Source organism: Aotus nancymaae, unplaced genomic scaffold (genome assembly GCF_030222135.1).
Source record: "Aotus nancymaae isolate 86718 unplaced genomic scaffold, 86718_ANA_hifiasm-v0.15.2.pri h1tg000020l, whole genome shotgun sequence".
NCBI lineage: Eukaryota > Metazoa > Chordata > Mammalia > Primates > Aotidae > Aotus > Aotus nancymaae.
The window spans coordinates 30,241,066-30,261,941 of record NW_026988432.1 but is presented as its reverse complement, the minus strand read 5'-3'; the positions used below and the strand labels follow the sequence as shown (position 1 = coordinate 30,261,941).

The 20,876-nt window shown below is 39.2% G+C and overlaps 1 protein-coding gene across 2 annotated transcripts; it reads right to left on the bottom strand.

Annotated features, from left to right (window-relative positions):
- Positions 1-1,981: 1,981 nt before the first annotated feature.
- IER3IP1 (immediate early response 3 interacting protein 1) lies at positions 1,982-19,733 on the bottom strand. 2 transcript variants are annotated; one of them, XR_010343622.1, is made up of 4 exons: positions 19,571-19,733; positions 6,696-6,797; positions 5,406-5,520; positions 1,982-4,146 (listed from the first exon to the last, which is right to left on the bottom strand). XR_010343622.1 is itself a non-coding variant. In XM_064379209.1 (3 exons), exons 1-3 carry the CDS (start codon positions 19,659-19,661, stop codon positions 5,465-5,467), a joined length of 249 nt encoding a protein of 82 aa, XP_064235279.1. In that variant the 5' UTR covers positions 19,662-19,733; the 3' UTR covers positions 4,302-5,464. The 2 variants fall into 2 exon arrangements, 1 of the variants encoding a protein (XP_064235279.1); XM_064379209.1 differs by lacking the exon at positions 1,982-4,146 and having other exon boundaries at positions 4,302-5,520.
- Positions 19,734-20,876: the final 1,143 nt, after the last annotated feature.

Below are 20,876 nucleotides of genomic sequence, written 5' to 3'. Positions count from 1 at the left end.
TAACACCTGGCACTTGTTGTTTCTCCATTAACTACTCCCTCAGGCCGCAACGTCCCTCCTTTTCTGCTTCAGCGATCCCGAGTTTAGTGTTCCCACCCTGCTTCTCTCCGGGTTAGAGCCACCACAGGCCGTGCCTTCCTGTTCCAGGGGAGCTCTGTCTTGGTACACTCAGAACCACCTCCCTCCCCGCTCCGCTGCCACACTCGTGGGGGTCTCTACTTGTCTCCTCTTGATCCAAGTAAGTTGTGTGGACCTGAATAACAGCGCAGAAAGGTCACTCTTATGCACTATGAAAATGACTGAACAACTTTCTGGATCAGTCTTGACATAATAGGATACTGACTCGGGTTACACCTTATACAAGGGTTGTACTCCTTGATAAGACTACTGCTCTGTCCTTGACTGGGGACCCATATATGCCACCCTTATATCACAATCTAGCACCCCCACTACCCAAGGCTGCAGTCAGCCCTGTTAGGAGCTGTCCCCTGGACTAGGAGCCTTCTGCTTTTCTGTCCCCGTTCTGTCCTCTGGACTAGGAGCCTTCTGTTTTTCTGTCCCCGTTCTGACCCCTGGACTAGGAGCCTTCTGCTTTTCTTCCCCACTGGATCTGAAGGTGGTTTTGTCTTACTCATATTTGCTACGTTTTCTGTGTGAAGGTAATTGGTTGAAGGAAAAAGAATATGATCCTAGTTTCCTCTTATGAGCCAGCTGAGTCTTTGACCAGATTAAGGCATCACCATCCAAGGTCTTTGAAAAAAAAAAAAAAAGACATCACCAAAGGGTGAGACCAGATAAGAGACCCACTGCAGGGCTACAAGAGAGATACTTTAACTAGAACGTGTGGGAACAAAGCAGAGGGCAAAACAGAAACTGGTGATCGATTAGACTGGGGTTAGGGAGAAGAAGGCATCAGTTGTCAGGCTCCATGACTGGGCAATTGGGTAATGTAACTGATAGTGTTTTGTTTTGTTTTTTGAGACAGGGCCTCACTCTGTCACCCAGGATGGAGTGCAGTGGCACAATCATGGCTCACTGCAGCTTCGACTTCTGAGGCTCAAGGGATCCTCCTGCATCAGCCTCCCCAGTAGCTGGGACCACAGGTGCACACCACCACAACCGGCTAATTTTGATTTTTGTAGACAGGGTGGAGTCCCACAATGTTGCCCAGGCTGGTTTCAAACTCCTGGGTTAAAGCAATTCTTCCAACTCATCCTGCCAAAGTGCTGAGATTACAGGAGTGAGTACCAATGCCCTGCTTCATTCGCATTATGTGGAATAATGGAATAGGACTAATGGTTTTCTCCTCTCCAAATGGATCTACTTGATGAAAGGCAAGATATATAAAGAAGGAATTCAGCCCCTCCAAAGGGAGGGGCTGGATTCAGAAAAAAAGATGGGGCAAAAAACCCAAAGGAATGAAGACATAAAGTAGTATCTGAACTGGAACACAAACAGGATTCCAAAACTTACCTTGACCATTGATACCCATGGACATTGCCCACTGTGTCCCAGGTCCTTGCACCAAATGTTTTCACAATATTTGACTTACAATGAACAATCTGGGCCAAGAGAAGTCTTCACAAAAAAAGAATTCCATTCTGATTGGTATTAAAATGTTATTTTTGTTGTTGTTGTTTTGAGACAGAGTCTCACTGTGTATAGCCCAGGCTAGAGTACAGTGGCACAATCTCAGCTCACTGCAACCTCTGCCTCCTAGGTTCAAGCAATTCTCGTGCCTCAGCTTCCCGAGTAGCTGGAATCAAAGGCATGTGCCACCACACCTGGCCAACTTTTGTACTTTTAGTAGAGACGGGGTTTCACCATGTTGGCCAGGCTGGTCTCAAACTCCTGACCTCAAGCGATCTGCCCGACTTGGCCTCCCAAAATGCTGGGATTACAGGTGTGAGCCACTGTGCCCAGCCTCAAAATGTTACATTGGTAATAACTTAGAAACTAATAATGAAAAACGATTTACTTCATAAAAAACATTTTACTTCAGGAAAACATCTCTTTGGTTGAAGCACATCTAGAATCAAATATTAGTGATCTGTAAAAGATTATATATATATATATATATATACACACACACATATGACAATCTGGCCAGACTTCTGTTCTGAAGGTTACTGACCAATTTTACAGATAGGACAACCAAAAACTACTGAGATCTTAGGAAGTTTGCTTTCAGTCGCATGGTAAAAGGTTTGCTTGATATATTAGAAATATCTTGCCTTCTACTCTTTTTACTAGTCAAATATCTTGTTTTCTCTTGTCATTTCACCAGTATTACACATGTAACCCATCTAGAGCACAGATCAGATTCTCTATTCTTATGCATCTAAAGCAAGGATTTTGGTAGGGGGAGGAAGGTGGGGGAACTCATCTAGCTTTTTATTTCAATAGCTTTAGGAGTACAAGTGGTTTCTGGTTACATGGATGAATTATATAGTAGTGTGAAGTCTGAAATTTTTTTATATAATTATAAATTATATAGTAGTGTAAAGTCAGAAATTATATAGTAGTGTAAAGTCTGAAATATGGTAAAGTCCACCCATCACTGGACTACTGTACATTGTACTCAATACGTAGCTTCTGTATCCCTCACCCCTCCCAACCTCCCTAAAGCAGGGATTTTTAAAAAGTATTTGTATTTTTACTTTTTTAACTTTTATTTTAGATTTAGGGGTACACGTACAGGTTTGTTAAATTGTTAAACTTGTGTCATGGGGCTTTGGTACAGATTATTTCATCACCCAGGTACTAAGTCCAGTACCCAATAGTTATTTTTTCTGCTCCTGTTTTCCCACCTTCCACTCTCAAACAGCTCCCAGTGTCTGTTGTTGCCCTCCTTATGTCCACGAGTTCTCATCATTCAGCTCCCATTTGTGAGAACATGCGGTATTTATTTTTCTGTTTCTACATTAGTTTTCTAAGGATGATGGGTCCAGCTCCATGTTCCTACAAAAGACATGGTCTAATTCTTTTTTATGGCTAAAGCAGGGATTTTTAAAAGGTACTTTATAGCTATGTTTTTGAAACTTTAGGGTTTTATGGAAATGCCTTGGGAAGCTTGAGAGAGTGCAGTGGAGGCTGAATACTGAGCCTTTGAGTCCCAGCCCTATTTAAACTAAAAACAAATAAATGGACCTACTCTCATCTGTTTTTGATATTGGAATGTTGCAGTTCTATGTCAGAATTCCTTTGAAAATCTGAGTCTGCTGTTAACAATAAAAGTTTGAAAGCCACTGTACTTGATTAGGGATTGGGGTATAAATTTGGTTAGTATCTACAGACTAGAGCAAAGAACCTTCGCACAGTTCAGAGGCATGCAAACATAGGGCCAGAATACATAAGGACTATAAACATCATCAGTATCTGGAGTCCAGAATAATCACAAATTATAAATCCTGAGAACAGATAAAGGGGAGGACGTGGGCAGGCCAACAGGCACTTAAGTTATTGTCTACTAAAATAACACACTATGGTTACTGAATCACAACTGCTCTGGGGAAGCCAGGACTGACCTGTGAAAGCTTACAGATCCCTCTTCAGCCACATTAAAAGTGGAATTATGAAGTGGCCTTCTGATATGACATATTTTGATGTTCAGTGCTTCACTTTCCTCAGAACTACTTGGCTACAGAACACTTTGATCCTGGCCCTTCTGTGACTGCTCCCTGATAGAATATTGGGATGATATCCCAACAATGAATTAATATGAAGGTATGCTGTAATATCTTACATGAAAAATAGCATCAGATCAAGGTCACTCTTTTCTTTCTTTTTAAAAAATTTTGTACTGCTCATACCATCTGGGGAAATGGGCCTGCCCTCAAGTAACTGCTTCTTTTGAATGTTTTCAGTAGCTTAAACTCATGCATCAGTTCTTTGTACAGCTGAAAGAACATGGCCCCTAAGTACCAAATTAGTCAGTCATTCACATGAGTCAAGTAATCAATTAAGAATCCCTGGTACATTCCTTGCTCTAGCTGCATGCCCACAGTCCAAAGATGATCCATCTGTAACTCAGGCAAAGCCAAAAGGTACTTAATACCTGCTCCATAGTTTTAGAAGTAACTTAAGTCATGAAATAAAAGTTGCTCCTGAGTCTTCTGGATGTAGGACAGCAATTCAGTTAATTCACTGAAGAAAAAAAAATAGATGTAAATATTTACTTTCATTAAATCTATACTCGGCAATTTTATAGCAAAGAACATATAAAAAAAGGTGTTATACAAAAAATGGAGATTAATGCAGTTAACACTGACAGGTTTATACTAAGGTACAAAAACAAATGCTTGACTTAGAAATTCAACTTTATTTACAAATGTTCTCCTATAAACAAAGACACCATTGTACCCCTTTAAAATATTGTAACTGATAATTTCCATAAAAACCATTTACACAGTTTCAACTTTTCTGCATAAAACTGTATTATGAGATGAGCAACCTCACACGATGGTCTGAGACATAAAAATAAAACAAAATAAAAGACAACGTATCTAGCATGAATGTCCTATTGTCAAACTTAATGAAGAATTAAGAATCACACCACACAATGTGCTACTCCACCAAGAAATAGAAACGTAATGATTTTTTGAGAGGTAAATGCTTCACGATAAACAGTATTCTTATGTAGTAGTTTAATTGTGATTGTTTAGGATTGTGATTGCTCTTGCAGACCAATATTTATGCTTTTTTTTTAAAAAAAAAGCATAAATAAAAAAGCATTGTAAAAAGGGCAGACTTGTAGATTTTTCTGACAATGCAAATCTGCAGATACTGGTCTGGTCTCATCATTCAGGCCAATTAATAAAATAACAAATGCATGGAAAGAATGTTAAACAAAAACATAATCATCATGTGACTGACAGAATTCTCCCTGAAATCAGAGAGTATTAATACTCAATAGTATCTATAAATTTGAATTTATAGCTGAGGCAATATATAGACAAAATAACCAAGGAGTTTAAAATAAAATTATTCAAATTAACTATTTTTTATTTTATGTGCAGTAATTACTTTTAAAAAATATTTTAAATTTTATCTTGGGATAACCACTCACATCCTGGCTAAGTTGCAAGGAACTTCAAAACTTTGAAAACAAAATTCATCCCTGAGAAGTGAAAGATAGAAAAATATCTAAAAAAAAAAAAGAGAAGCAACAGTCTTGCACTCTTTTAACAATCTCACCACAGCATGAACTACTATTAACAGTGAGCAATCAGATATTCCAGTCCTGGAGAGTTACTGCCTCTCATGATCTGATCTTTTGGTAATGAAACCACAACTACAACATTAAAAAAAAAAAACCAGATAAATAGAAACTCTGGTTTTATTTTCAGCTTTACATTTTTGACAAGTGCAAGGTGAGCTAGTGATATAAATATTCCAATAATGACCGAAGTAATAACTTCTACTGGCATGTCTTCTTCTGAGTCTCCATTTCCTCCACTGATATTCATCCAAATAATAAAAGTAACACAATTGCAATTGAGTTTACTATTATCAACGGCACTGCAAAGAGAAAAAAAAAGTTTGTTACTATAAAAAAAAAATTGGAGAAAAAACTAGGAAATAGTTATTAGCCTCTAGGAAGGATGGAAATATCTAACAATATGTCATCATTATCATGTTATGAATCATTATTACAGGAACATTCTAAAATACTTTAGATCATGAAATCCAAAACTTATTTTCAAGAAAGTCTGTATAACTGGGAATAAGGGTTGCACTGGAACAATCAGATCAATGTGAAACATCTGTAGATAGTCCTGGTATAACCCTGGGAACATAAGTGCATCAGACTCAGGCAGAAGTAGACCCGCAAGGTTGCCACTGATACTTGAGATGAGAAATACAGTGCAAAGAAAATTCTGTAATGTCAATTTACTACATTAAAAATGAACTTATTTAACATTGTATCCAAGGTTGTTAAAGGGAGAAGAGGCCCTAATTATCATTGTTTTAAATAAAAGGTTTTTGAACTCTTTTTTCTTGAATTGCTCAAAAATATTTTCCAGTAGAATGACAGATATGAAATCTTTATTTCTCTCTCTCTCTCTTTTTTTTTTTTTTTGAGACAGAATTTCACTCTGTCTTCCAGGCTGGAGTGCAGTGGCATGGCACGATCCCAGCTCACTGCAACCTCCACCTCCTGGGTTCAAGCCATCCTCCTGCCTCAGCCTCCTGAGCAGCTGGGATTACAGGTATGTGTCACCAGCTAATTTTGTATTTTTAGTAATGATGGGGTTTCACCATGTTGGCCAGGCTGGTCTCGAACTCCTGACCTCAGGTGATCTGCCTGCCTCAGCCTCCCAAAGTGCTGGGATTACAGGAGTGAACCACCGCGCCCAGCTTTCTCTTGAAAGCCTCCCAATACTGTATATGATTTTACAAATTGGAAGCAACAGTTCCTAAAAGGCAAGAATATAATTTTGTCTTTTAGCTGTGACGGGTAACACACAAATATACAGATTATAAGCATTCTGTACCAGCTGGTTTAGATAGAAATAAGAGGCAAACTAAGAAAAAAAAAAACCCATTAACTTTCAAGCAGTAAAGCCATGTTTAAGAGAAAGAAAACCTCCCATTACAAATGGCATATGTGGTATTCACATTCAGAAGCTTTGCTACTTAAATAAAACCACAACATTAAAACTTAAGAGTGCTCTATTAGCTTTTCTTCTTACCTCTCATCACGGTTCTTACAGATCGAATAAGGTTCATTAGCTGTGATTTAATTCCCGGCTCCTCTCCAAATCCACCAATTCCCTGGTCTGTTCCCCAGCCAACTGTATAATATAAAGATTAGCTGTGTTAAAAGTTATTACACACGTGCTTTGCTCCCTCACTAGCATCTTCTAAAAGATTAGTTTGAGACCTTGTTAAAGACATAAAGTCATGACTTTCAAGGAAAGTTAAAACAATAGTGAGTTAAATATTTTCGTTTTTAAAATTTTTGATACTAACACCCTCATTTCACTTCATTTACACTTTGATTTTATAAAATAAACTACAGTCTAGATTATTTCATGGCATTTAATTTAGTGAAGATGATCTTTGTAACTGTTTTTTTCTCTTTTTTAAAAATACCATTCAAATACTTCTCAAGTCACAACTGAAAACCAAAGCATACTATCAAGCTATATAATTATTATAATTAGCTCAATTCAGAATTTATAAAAATCCATCAAAATCATTAGTATAAAAATGCTGTAGCTGAGAATCATTGTCTACATTACTTGGGGAAACTTTTAAAGTAAAACTGGTAAAGTGGAAGTTGATCAAAATACCAAAATACACAAATCTCAAATGCCATAATCCCAAATCTTGAAATTTCAACAGATCAAAACCCTGAAGTCTAAAATCCCAAAAATGACAATCAATAAACATTGAAATCTCAAACATGTAATTCTAGGAAGAATAATTTTTTTATTCTTTTTAAAAAATCATTTATAGTAATATAGAGACAGGGTCTCCCTTTGCTGCCTAGGTTAATCTCAAGTGATCCTCCACCTCAGCCTCCCAAAGTGCTGAGATTACAGGTACGAGCCACCACATTTGGCCTAAATATTTCTTTTATTATTATTATTATTTTAATTGAGACAGGGTTTTACTCTGTTGCCCTGCTGGAGTCACCCAGGCTGGACTGCAGTGGTGTGATCATGGCTCACTGCAGCCTCAACCTCCCCAGGTTCAGATGATCCTCCCACCTCAGCCTCCTGAGTAGCTGGGACTATAGGCACACACCACCACACCTGGCTAATTTTTGTATTTTTAGTAGAGACGGGGTTTTGCCATGTTACCCAGGCTGGTCTTGAACTTCTGGGCTCAAGTGATCTACCCACCTTGGCCTCCCAAAGTGCTAGGATTACACATGAGTCACTGCACCCAGCCCTCATTTACATTTTTAAAAGGGGAGTTATCTTTTAAAGAATTTTGGGGGGCTGGGTATGGTGGCTCACGCCTCTAATTCCATCACTTTGGGAGGTCAAGGTAGGTGGATCACTTGAGCCCAGGAGTTTGAGACCAGCCTGGGTAACATGGTGAAACCCCATCTCTATTAAAAATACAAAAATTAGTTGGGTGTGATGGTGTGTGCCTATAGTCCTAGCTACTCGGGAGGCTGAGGTGGGAGGATCACCTGAACCCGGGGAAGGTCGAGGCTGCAGTAAGCCATGATCACATGACTGCACTCCAGCCTGGTGACAGAGTGAGACCCTGTCTCAATTTAAAAAGTTTTAAAAAGAGGCAAATGTGTTACTTGAGAAACATAAAAACACAATAGAACACTTCAAAGGCCACTTTACACAATAAAATGGGCAATGACAGCATATATATTTTTGTGGCACTAAGGTATACTAATGGCAGTCCCACAGATATAACAGCCATGAGCAGGTGAACCATATTCACAAAGAAATAGGCCAAAAAGGAAAATGTATAAACACATTATCATGTATAAACACATTATCACTATGGTTGGATGTTAACCTAGCTTTATAACGGTGGTCCTCTGAAATACTGTGACAGACAACCTAAGTCTTTTGATAGGATCAGTGAAAAATACAGTGGGTCACCACTACATATGCAATTGCCCAAAGAGCTGAGATCACAAGAAATTTTCTTTTTCACAAATGCAGACAGATATACAGAAATAATCTTCCTTCATTTACTGAGCATGTTTTCACATACATGCACAATGCCGATACACAAAGTTAACACGGTGGTAATGTCCTTTTGCAGTCAAGTTTGCAAAGAATGCATAAAACAAATCAAAACTCTCTCAAAGTCTCTACACAGTTTATACCTCCAGTATTGCAAATGATGTAGAGATGAAATACATAGCATTGGGAATTGTAAGAACCAATGCTGACAATTTAAAATAGTGAAAACAATTGAAAAAGAAAAAAAGCTGAAAAAAATGTGACATATGATGATGTGTTATTACAGGGATAGATTATGGGCAATTGCCTGGAGATATTCCTTAAGAGCTAGTTGGCTTTCTCCATCATTAACTGTATTTTGATGTCTTGTGTCACAATGAATAGCTGCTTTTTTTTCTTTTAGGACCTGGCTTTTGTCAGACATACTGCTCACATTCATTTTCTAGGTGGCACTGCTCTTTTTGAAATTCTTCTATGGTTTGATATATATCAACATGAGCTTTCCCTATTAAAAGTTCCTATCCTCTGTGCCATGCTTCTGTGTTGTTTTAGGTACCCAGAAATCCATTGGTGATCAAGCAGCAACACTGTTGCATCAGTGTCTTCTTACCCTACTATGCACATAATTTTTTTTTTTTTTTTTTTGAGACGGAGCCTCACTCTGTCACCCAGGCTGGAGTGCAATGGCATGATCTCAGCTCACTGCAATCTCCGCCTCCTGGGTTCAAGCAGTTCTCTGCCTAATCCTCCTAGGTAGCTGGGATTACAGGTGCTCGCCACCACGCCCAGCTAATTTTTGCATTTTTAGTAGAGATGCGGTTTTACCATGTTGGCCAGGCTGGTCTTGAACTCCTGATCTTGTGATCCACCCACCTCGGCCTCTCAAAGTGCTGGGATTACAGGCATGAGCCACTGCACCTGGCCACACATAATTATTTTTGAACCAGTCAGTAACTTCACTGGCTTTTTCTGGCAAATGTGGCTTTAATTCATTCAAAGTTCCAGGAATACCATCAGCTGGAAGGAATGCTAATGTAGGTGACACATTTTTAAACCGAACTTTTTAGCACTATAGCATCTAGTAGTCAATCCACTCACCCGAATTTTCCACCCAATGCAAATAAAGACAAGAACAATATAATAGTTCTGCCTAACATGATGCACCTACCATGATATAACTATCCTGCTTATACCCAAACACACTAATCCTTTCCCCAAAACTGAGCTTTCTTTCAAGATTCGGGATTTTAATCTTTTGAGATTTGAGACATTAGGAATTATGGCATCCAGGATTGTGTCTTTTGGGATTATGATCCAAACCTGTAATAGCTTGGTTGGGCTTCCAAAGCATGCTCTAGTCTGCCAGCAGGACATATCTTTTTTCTCTTTTTCCTTAATAATTCGTCTTAATTTATTAATTTTGACTTGAGGAATTTTAGCCTACTACCCCTCTTATCCTCTGTAAATGACTCTTTTACATTCTTTTGTCATTTTCCTATGACACTACAAATCATTATTTCTTTACCCTTATGCGCTAATACTCCTATTGTGCGACACATTCTTCTGAAGAGTTACATGTCCTCATTTCTGCAATTTGTCCTTCTCTTGTCCTCGTTTTCAGGTCCACTTTTTCCTATCTCGTATGACTACAGGGCTTAATTAATTCCTGACACGCTAACCCTTAAACTTGAAGAGAACAGTTTTTTAAAATATATATACCGGAAAGACTCAAATATTGGGAAATAAGATTTCACTTTTAATTAACTTTTATTTGGTTGAAATAAAATGCTAAATAATGGTTGTTTTCTTTGTTGTCACTGAGATATGCTGTGGTATAATAAAACTAATTTAAAATTCAAGTTTACAACAGGGCTGTTGTTGACTCCTAGTCTCTGCTTTTAGCCCTTCTAGTCCACAGGGGTTTCGTTCTTTTTTGGACTCCCATAGTATAACTACCATCACAGTTGTCACTATCACAGCCTTTGCTATCTCTTGCAAGACTCATTCCTGTGATCTTGATGTCTCAACCCCGTAAGTTTTCTCCCTTAAAGGTTAGATCTTGCTACCTCGATTCCCACTGCCTACTGAATAAAGATGAAACTCCTTAAATTGACATTCTAGTTTTATATCCTACCACAACCCTCCAAGTATTCCTATTTGAAGTCAGTTACTCCAGCAGTCCCCAACCTTTGTGGCACCAGGGACCAGTTTCATGGAAGACAATTTTTCCACAGATAGGGTTTGGGGGTGGTGGTGGTTTGAGGATGATTCAAGTGCATTACATTCATTGTGTACTTTATTTCTATTATTACACTGTAATATATAATGGAATAATCATACAGCTCACCATAACGTAGAATCAGTGGGAGCCCTGAGTTTGTTTTCGGGCAACTAGACAGCCCCATCTGGGAGTGATGAGAGACAGTGATAGATCATCAGGCATTAGATTCTTATAAGGAGTATGCAACTTAGATCCCTCACATGCACAATTCACAACAGGATTCATGTTCCTATGAGAATCTAATGCCACTGCTTACCTAACAGGAGGCAGAGCTCAAGCACTAATGGAAGCCATGGGGAGGGGCTGTTCTATACAGATGAAGCTTAGCTCACTCGCCTGCCACTTACCTCCTGCTGGGTGGTCCAGTTCCTAATAGGTTTGTGGCCTGGGGGTTGGGGACCCCTGAATTACTCTCTAATTGCTGTACATGTTGCCGTACAACAGGGTTTCACTCGTTGTCCAGGCTGGAGTGCAGTGGCACAATCTTAGCTCACTGCAACCTCCACCTCCCAGGCTCAAGTGATCTTTCTGCCTCAGCCTCCCAAATAGTTGGGATTATAGGCACATGCAAACACATCCAGCTAATTTTTATACCTTATTTATAGACACGGGGCTTTACCATCTCACCCAGGCTGGTCTTGAACTCCTGGACTCAAGCGATCCACCTGCCTGGGCCTCCCAAAGCGCTGGGATTACAGGTATGAGTCACCATGCCTGGTTGGCTGTACATGATAAAGGCAGCTTCTGATCTAGGTCTGACTTCAATGTCAGGGCCTTTCCTAATTCCCACTTACATGTCAGAATAAACCTTTCTCTTTGCTACCCAAATAATCTACTGATTGTATTGACTTTGCTCTCCTACTTGGTTAGTTGTTTTCAGGTGTCTCCTCATAGATTACAAATTCCCTTGGTGATTAAAAAAAAAAGGTTACAGATTCCTGGAGGATAAAGACTACAATTTAGCCATCTTTCTTTAACTTTCTACTCTTCCCCACTCCCCACCTCACAGCAAGTACTTAGCAAATGTCTGTGACATTAAACTAAATAAGAATAAACTGAGTTAATCGGGGATAAGATAAGGTAAATTCTAGGATCATAAACAAGACTCCAAAGAACTCTATTTCATTATATATATATATATATATATATATATATATATATTTTTTTTTTTTTTTTTTTTAACAGAGACGAGTTCTCACTATGTGGTTTCAAACTCCAGGGCTTAAACAATCCTCCTGCCTTGGCCTCCCAAAGTGCTGGGATTACAGACATGAGCCACCATACCCAGCCTATTTCTTCATTTTTAAGACACATGAATTATAAAATAAACCTATCATTCAATGGTAGATTTGAGGGTGGAGGGGAGAAATCCTCCAATATTAAATGTACACATCTACCCAAGTTAAAAAACCATTTCAGAAATATTAAGATGTGAAATAATGTGCACTGCAGAAGCAAGGACACAAAATATACCTGGATCTTGCCTGGGCAACATCACCCTCATTTCTGAGTCTACTTATCTTTCTGGCAAGCAAATACTGCCTCTCCAACATTTTCTTTCAGTGTAGTACATGTTTTGCTCTAACTTCTTTCTTCCATATATTTCTCTTTCATTCCTTTAGGTAGCTCAATCGGCATTCTCCTCTAAATGGCAGTCCTCTTTTTGTAATCTTAAATTCAAAGATGATCGGCCTTTAACTAATTATAGCATGGTAAAAGCTACTTAATATTAGTCTCTTTAGCCATATATGACACACAAAATGATCACCATCAGTTGTGTCACCTTCTAAACTGTGTAACTTCTACAGGAAAATGTCTATGGAAAGACAGAATGACTGGGAAGATTTCCTAACTCATATAAACCTAAAATAATAGCTTTACACCATAAGAAAGCAGCCTGGTTCTGGGGTAAACAAAAAAGCTTTTTTCTTAGCTTTCTCTGGAAACCCTACCAAAAATCACAATAAAAGGATAAGTTAACAAGAAAGAAATCTCCAGGAAAGAAATCTCCAGGAAAGAGAAATCTTTCAAAATTTGGAAAATAAGAAAAAAAACTGGAAGAAGAATAACTGACTTAGCACAGAAAAGCTGAAACTTAAACCCAATAGGAAGTACATAATAAAAAACAAAACAGGTGAATTGGGCTAACTCTAGAAAAGTGAGTGAAAATTAAAAATGCCAGTGTAGGTGACAAAGATGAAAACCGGGATTAACTGAAAGTCTAGGTTGGGCATGGTGGCTCACACTTCAAATCCCAGCACATTAGGAGGCCAAGACGGAGGACTGCTTAAGCCCAAGAGTTTGAGACCAGCCTGGGTAACAAAGTGTGACCCAGTCTCAAAATAATAATAATAATTAGCTGTGCCCGGTGTTGTGTGCCTGTAGTGATCACTTGAGCCCAGGAGATCGAGAATGCAGTGAGCCATGATCATACCATTGCGCTTCAGCCTGGGTGACAGGGCAAGACCCTGTCTCATAAAAAGAAAACACAAACAAAAAAAGTCTACATAAAAGCAATTAGACAACCCTCATTCCCCTAGACTGTGCCTCTCTTACCCCATCAGAAGAAGGGCTGTTTACTCTCAGAAGAGACTGAAACACAGAAGCTCTGAACCTGCGGACAGCCATGGAGCGTGGATTGAATAAAAGTCTGAATACCAATGTGTAAGACTTCTCCTGCCCATGTGCTCTATCACGTACGTCTGAATGTATAAAACTTATATTCTACAGTCAGGAAGCTAGAAAATTACTCTGGAAATTGGCCAGTTGTCTAGGAAGAAAGACTTCCTTCCAATACTGACATTTGGGAGCGTCACCTCAATGAAATAGCCAATTTCTTCCTTCACTTAATAGTGAGACCCACCAGTAAACAAGTCCTGACCCCACACATAGAACTTCCAAAGAGCTTCTCAGTGCCTTACAATTAAAAATAAACTAATAGTCAAGAAAGAACAATTCTTAATATGGAAAGACATATCAAACAGAAATGGAGACTCTAAGGAAGAGAAGATGCAAGAAGTAGAAAAATAAATTTCTTAAATGAACATCCTTAGAGAAAAGCCATTATAGCTATGAAACAAGAACACAATACCATAAGAATAGATCCCATCCAGGGGTCAAGCAGCTCTTGCTACATTAGGATAAAAAGTTCAAAAATAAAGGAGGGTTGAAAGATGAAATTAAGAAAACCTACCAAACAAAATTAAAGAAAAAAGAAAATTAGAGTATAAATCTGTCAAAATAATCAGTTCCAAAAAGACAGAAGTAAAACATAGGAAGCAATTATTGAAGAAATGTTAAGAGAAAAATCCCTAAACTGGACATGAGACTTTTTAACCAAAGGGTCCAATCAGAAAACAGCCCAACGAATGAAAAAAGACCCTCATGTTGTTCACATTATTGTAAAATTTCAGATTCATAAAGATAACAAGAATACCCTAAAGGCTTAGCCAAATCAGGCTACCTACAAAGAACCAGAAAACAAAATGGCATTAAATTTAACAGTAATACTGAAAAATAAGAAAATTAAAAGGTATAATGTCTTCAAAACTCTGCAGAAAAATTAGTTTCAATCTAGAATGCTTTACCTAAATCACAAATCAACTAAAAGAATAAAAGTCATTATTTTTTACCATTCAGCTATGAGCAATACTTATAGTAATAGTAATGTAAATATGGAATTCTAATATTTGCAATAATTGGTTGGAGAAGGGAGAGATGGAGAAGTATGTTTACAGTAATCCCCCCTTATCCATGGGGGCATATGTTCCAAGATCCCCACGGGATGCTTGAAACCACAGATAGTACCAAACCCTATATATACTATGTGTGTGTGTGTGTGTGTGTGTATATATATATAATGTATATACATATTATAAATTAGGGATAGTAAGAGATTAGTAACTAACTAATGATAAAATAGAATAATTATAACAATATGCCAACATCACTACTTTTACAATTTGGGGTCATTAAGTAAAATAAGGGTTACTTGAACACAAGCACTGCGATATTGCAACATTTACTCTGATAACCAAGACAACTAACTGCTATGTGACTAACAGGTAACTGAGGCAGGTAGCATACACAGCTCGGAGATGCTGGACAAATGAATAATTCATTTGCCAGGTGGAATGGAACAGGGTGGTGCAAGACTTCATCATGCTCCTCATAATGGGCCCACAATTTCAAATGGATAAATTACTTATTTCTGGAATTTCCCATTTCGATATTTCCAGACTGTGACTGACTGCAGTTTAACTGAAACTGTGGAAAGCGAAACTGTGAATAACGGAGGACTAGTATGCTTGTGCTCACTCAAGCCTGAGTGTGCTGCTGGTGGTAGAATTGTGTGAAACCCTCCCACAGCGTAAGTCAATAGTTTGCTTCTAAGGAATGGGGCTCAGGTCGAGGAGGAATGAGACAGATGGCTTCTATCTTTCTTTAAACTGAAGAGCTTTCTAACTTTGAAAAACATATACATATTGCTTTGATAAAAGTAAAAACAAAATTTAAAAAGAAAGCCTGTAGAAGCTCATGTTAGAGAAAGCCCTCTGCAATTAGGTCTTCCTCCCCACAGCATGAACATCCTCAGGGCTGGGATGAGTTCTGTGGTGTCACATTGGGTATTTAAAATTATGTTTTAAAATCACCTTTACATGGTATTGATAGTTTCATTTTCTTTACTTGTTTTAAAAATTTATCATTGGTAAAATTATCAATCCTTTCCATCCACAGCCACAATTTCTTGTATGGTAAAAAGGATTTGTTTTAAATACTATGCACTCCATTTTTATTGGAAATCATACTTCCCAGCAATCTTTTTTCTTTTAGATCTGTTTCAAAAAATTGCTTAAACATATTTTTTTACATGTGAGATGAGTGACGCCCAGGAAAAAAAAAATTTTGCTCTTCAACAAAACAAGATAAAACTCTACACTACTGGAATTAACATAATTTAAGCATCACCACTGAAGCAATTTAAAGATATAGTAAGTTCTCAGTTAACTGCAGCCCACTTTCTATTCTTAGATAAAGGCCTGAAGCCTGACCATCTGAAGTCAGAAAGAAGGCCCTCACCAGAATCAAGCCATGCCGGTACCCTAATCCTGGACTTCCAGGCTCCAGAACAGTGAGAAAATTGAAGTGAGAAGCTACCCAGTCTACAGCATTTTGTTACAGCAGCCTGAGCTGACTAATACACTGATTCATGTGTGAGGTGTTTCTATTGTGGTGTTCATAACGTATACCTAGTACTGGATATTGACAAATACTTGTCAAATTGATATTGGATAAAGCAAACAAAAACTCTAGTAAGAACAATTTTTGCAGGCATCAAAATCTACTTTGCTATGTGGCAATTTTTTTTCTTATACTAAAAGGAAATTAACATAATTGTGGAAAACTAGAAAACAGAACATATTCCCTATATTACTGTGAAAATACTGGCTAAATTATTTATAAAAATACACATATCCCTCATATCAGGAATTGCAAGAATATGATAATGTTAAAGCTATTTAATTATTTAGAAAACATTCGTTGATTGACAGAACTGTAAAGATAAGAGGATCCTTTTCCTCAGTCTACTGGAGGATACAGAAAAGAAACTACAGTGGTGATATGACCCATGGAGATGGGTCACAGATGGTTTGTGGGAAAGGGCAATGCCACAGGTAGGTCTTAACTGACAGGCTGAGGAGTTAGCCGCTTAAAGAAAGGAGTTACGTCAAGGTCACTGATGAGTAAAGGCTCAGCAGTGGTAAAAATGGTACACAGGATAGATACTGGGAAAGGATAAAAGAGAAGGAGGAGGAGGAAGGGGTACCTTATGGTGGGCTTGTAAATCATGTGAGAGTGTTGAGGTTTATATTGAAGGCTACAGATACTGAAGAACTGAAGAATTTCAAACCACTGAAGAACATGCTCAGCTTCACCTAAAAGAAGCAAAACTGGAGGATAACCAGTAAGGAGTTTGCTATAAAAATCTGTATTTGCTTATCTAAAACCCAAATTAAAAAATAAAAAACAAAAAAAAATCAAGGCAACAAGAAAGCACCTATATAAACTATATTTAATAAATATTTAAAATATTTTAAACTTCTTTTTAAAAATGTATTTAGATATTTTTAAACAACAGCTTATCAACTTAGACAAGCCAATGTAACATAATTAACAATCTTAAATTAGTTTGGGGACCAAATTCGAAACACATGCACGGGCAAAATATTTCTATGCTGCCTCTGCAGAGAAGACAAAACAAAGCTCTAGAGGGAAAAGTATTAGTATTTCTGGATCATTCTAACAGTTTGTAGCAGTTTTTTTTTTTTGTTTTTTTTTGAGATGGAATTTTTCCTCTTGTTGTCCAGGCTGGAGTGCAATGGCGTGATCCCGGCTCACCACAACCTCTGCCTCTAGGGTACAAGTGATTCTCCTGCCTCAGCCTCCTGAGTAGCTGGGATTACAGGCACCCACCACCATACCCTGCTAATTTCTGTATTTTTAGTACAGACACCATGTTGTCCAGGGTGATTCTGAGGTCAAACTCATGACCTCAAGTGATCTGCCCACCTTGGCCTCCTAAAGTGCCAGGATTACAGGTGTGAGCCACTGTGCCCAGCCTCTACTTTTAAAATATCTTCTGATCTACATAAGATTCCTAGGGCTACCATAACAAAGCAGCACAAACTGGGTGGCTTAACATAAATTTTCTCGTAATTCTGGAGGCTAAAAGTCTGAAATCAAGGCGTGAGCAGGGTTGGTTCCTTCTGGGGGCTTTGAAGGATAATCTCATCCATGCCTCTCTCTTAACATCCAGATGTTGCTGGAAATCCTTGGTATACCTTGTCTAATATATGCATCACTCCAATCTCTGCCTCAGTTCTCACATGGTCTTCTGTGTGTGCATCTGTGTGTCTCCAGATCTCTCTTTTTTTAATAAGGGCACCAGTCATTGGATCTAACGCCCAACCTAACCCAGTATGATCTTATCTTAACTTGATTACATCTGCAAAGAGACCCTGTTTCCAAACAAGGTCACCTTCATAGGTATCAAGGGGGAATTCAACACATCTTTTTGAGGGACACAGTTCAACCCCCAACTTGATCTCTTCTACTTTTCTGTGTAGCGCTGAACAGATGAACACTGGAAGATGAAGTCTGAATCCTAGCTCCACCACTTTCTACTTTCTACCTGTGGGTTCTTAGGAAAGCCACCTACTCTCTTTGTGCTTCTGGTTTCCCACTGGAAAATGGGGATGAAAAAGGAAACTATCCCATAGAGTTGCTGTGAAGGCTATACCAGTTAATATATGTAAAACATTTGATACAGATCCTGCATGTAAGTGCTATATAAGTATTAGTTATCATTATTATTGTTGTTAAACCCACTTGCATCTACTTGTCCTATTTAGAATGGCTCTTTCCACATCCACTGCTTTCCCTTCCAATCTTTCCTCCATATTGTTGCCAGAAGGATCTTGCAAATAACACAAATCTGGTCATGTCACTGTCTTGTTTAAGACCCTGTTCTCACCTGTCTCAGAGTTTTCACACCAGGTCTACACTGCTTAAAGCTCTCCTCACCCTTCCAACTTCCCCCAACCCTTCACCTTCACCGAGTTTATGTTTACTTATGTATCAGATTTTCAGGTTAGACACACTTCCTCCAAGAAGCTTTCGCAGATTCACAGGGTAGTATCTGCCTGCACTTCGCTTTCTTACATAATACTCTCTATACTTGTTACTTGTTCAGTTTTCATTTAGATTAACTTCCAACAGAAGGGCAGAGTAGCTGCTGTAACTTCAGTTACTATAAATGGGCCTGGCACATACTTTGTGCTCAATAAATCTCTTCTGAAGTAATCAATGAAATGAATCAATCTTGCTCCTGGCTTTACGTTTCAGTGATTCAAACGGACATACTTCGCACACAACGTGAGGTCCTGGGAGGTATAACTTGTGTTGTGATTTCTGAATTTCTAAATTCTAGCAGAGTTTTTGGCATACTGCATGCACCCAATAAGATATCTGAATAAACTTTTCTTGGAACATGAGTGGCTGGATGTCCTGATAACTCCAACACGTTCCCTTCCTATAATTCCTAAAACCCAGGAACACTTATTGCCTTCCATCAGTTAGTGAACTACTGATGCTCCAAAATGAGCCAAGCCTCCTTCCCCTCCACGCCCAACTCTTAACCCAAAACTCAGACCCCAGGTTTTCGACAATTAAAAGTAGTAGTCACAAGACCGCGCCACTGCACTCCAGCCTGGGCAACAGAGCGAGACTCTGTCTCAAAAAAAATTAAAAAAAAGAAAAGAAAAGAAAGAAAGTAGTCACAGGAAACTGCGATTAAATTACTGACCTGAAATAATCGCAAGCAGAGGGGCCTGGCTGACCTCCGTATCCCTCCACCCCAACCCCCTGGGCCCTGCACAGCGGGTGTCTGTGGAATAGTCTCCCGGCTGTTGATCTCAAATCTGAGTAGAGGAGGAAAGGCTCCGCTTCCACTCTGAGCCAAGCCTTCCGCTGTTCATCCGTCCCGGGCAGTGGTGTCCCCTCACGCGGCCTCATTCGGGTCCGCGCGCTGCCCCAGTCCGCGCCCCGCGGCCCCACTCACTGTTCTTGAGAAATCGCTCCTCGTGCAGCACGGCGATGGCGTTAACGCAGAGCAGGGCTGCCTGCAGCAGTGAGTACAGGGTAAAGGCCATGGCGGTCCGGAGCCGCCCCGAAGTCAGAGTGATTTCTCTCCAGCCGCCGCAAGGGACGTGGCGCCTCCGCGGCTGGCGCCTTCCTACGGAAGCCGATGGAGCCCAGACGAACTCTCCGGGAAGCCCCGCCCCATCTTGCTAAGAACTGCCACTCGCTGAAGACCGCAAGTCCTGTCGCTTGTCTAGACTGGTGCTGTGCAATCAATGCACTGGTGTGGCCAGTGCTGCAGGTGCAAGATACATACCGGATTTCACACACTTGGAACTAGAACAAAGATGAAGATAGCCCAATTATTTTTAAATGTTGATAACATGTTTAAATGAAAATATTTTGACACCGGGCCTGGTAGCTCATGCCTGTAATTCCAGCACTTTGGGAGACTGAGGCGGGCAAATCACCTGAGGTCAGGAGTTCGAAACCAGCCTGGTTAGTATGGCAAAACCCTGTCTATACTAAAAATACAAAAATTAGCCGGGCGTGGTGGTGGGCGCCTGTAATCTCAGTTACTCGGGAGACTGAGACAGGAGAATCGCTTGAACCTGGGAGACGGAGACTGCAGTGAGCCAAGATCATGCCACTGCACTCCAGCCTGGGCGACAGAGCAAGACTCTGTCTCAAAAGAAAAGAAAGAAAATATTTTGACTATATTGAGTTAAAATATATTACCAACATTAATATTTTCTGTTTATTTTTAATTCTTTATTTAATGTGGCTATAAAGATACTGTAAATGACATGTGAGGCTTGCATTATATTTCTATTGCTCAGCACTGCACTTGATCCCAGGAGATGTAGGAGATATTAATATTCCCATTTTACAGATGAGAGAACAAAGGCTTTGACAAAGATTTAAGAATATTAAAACAAAACACCTGTTTTAAAATTAATCAATGAGAAACATCCCCTCCTTGACCAAACTCCAACCCAGATCCTCTGAACCTCTTTTTTTTTTTTTTTTTTTTCCAGAGACAAGATCTTGCTCTGTTGCCTAGGCTGGAGTGCAGTGGCACCATCATGACTCCATGCAGCCTTCAACTCCTGGCTCAAGCAGTCCTCCTGCCTTAGACTCCTGCTTAGCTGTATGTGATGGTTGAGACTGAGTGTCAACTTTATTGGATTGAAGGATGCAAAGTATTGATCCTAGGTGTGTCTGTGAGGGTATTGCCAAAGGAGATTAACAGTTGAGTCAGTGGGTCGGGAAAGGCAGCTCCACCC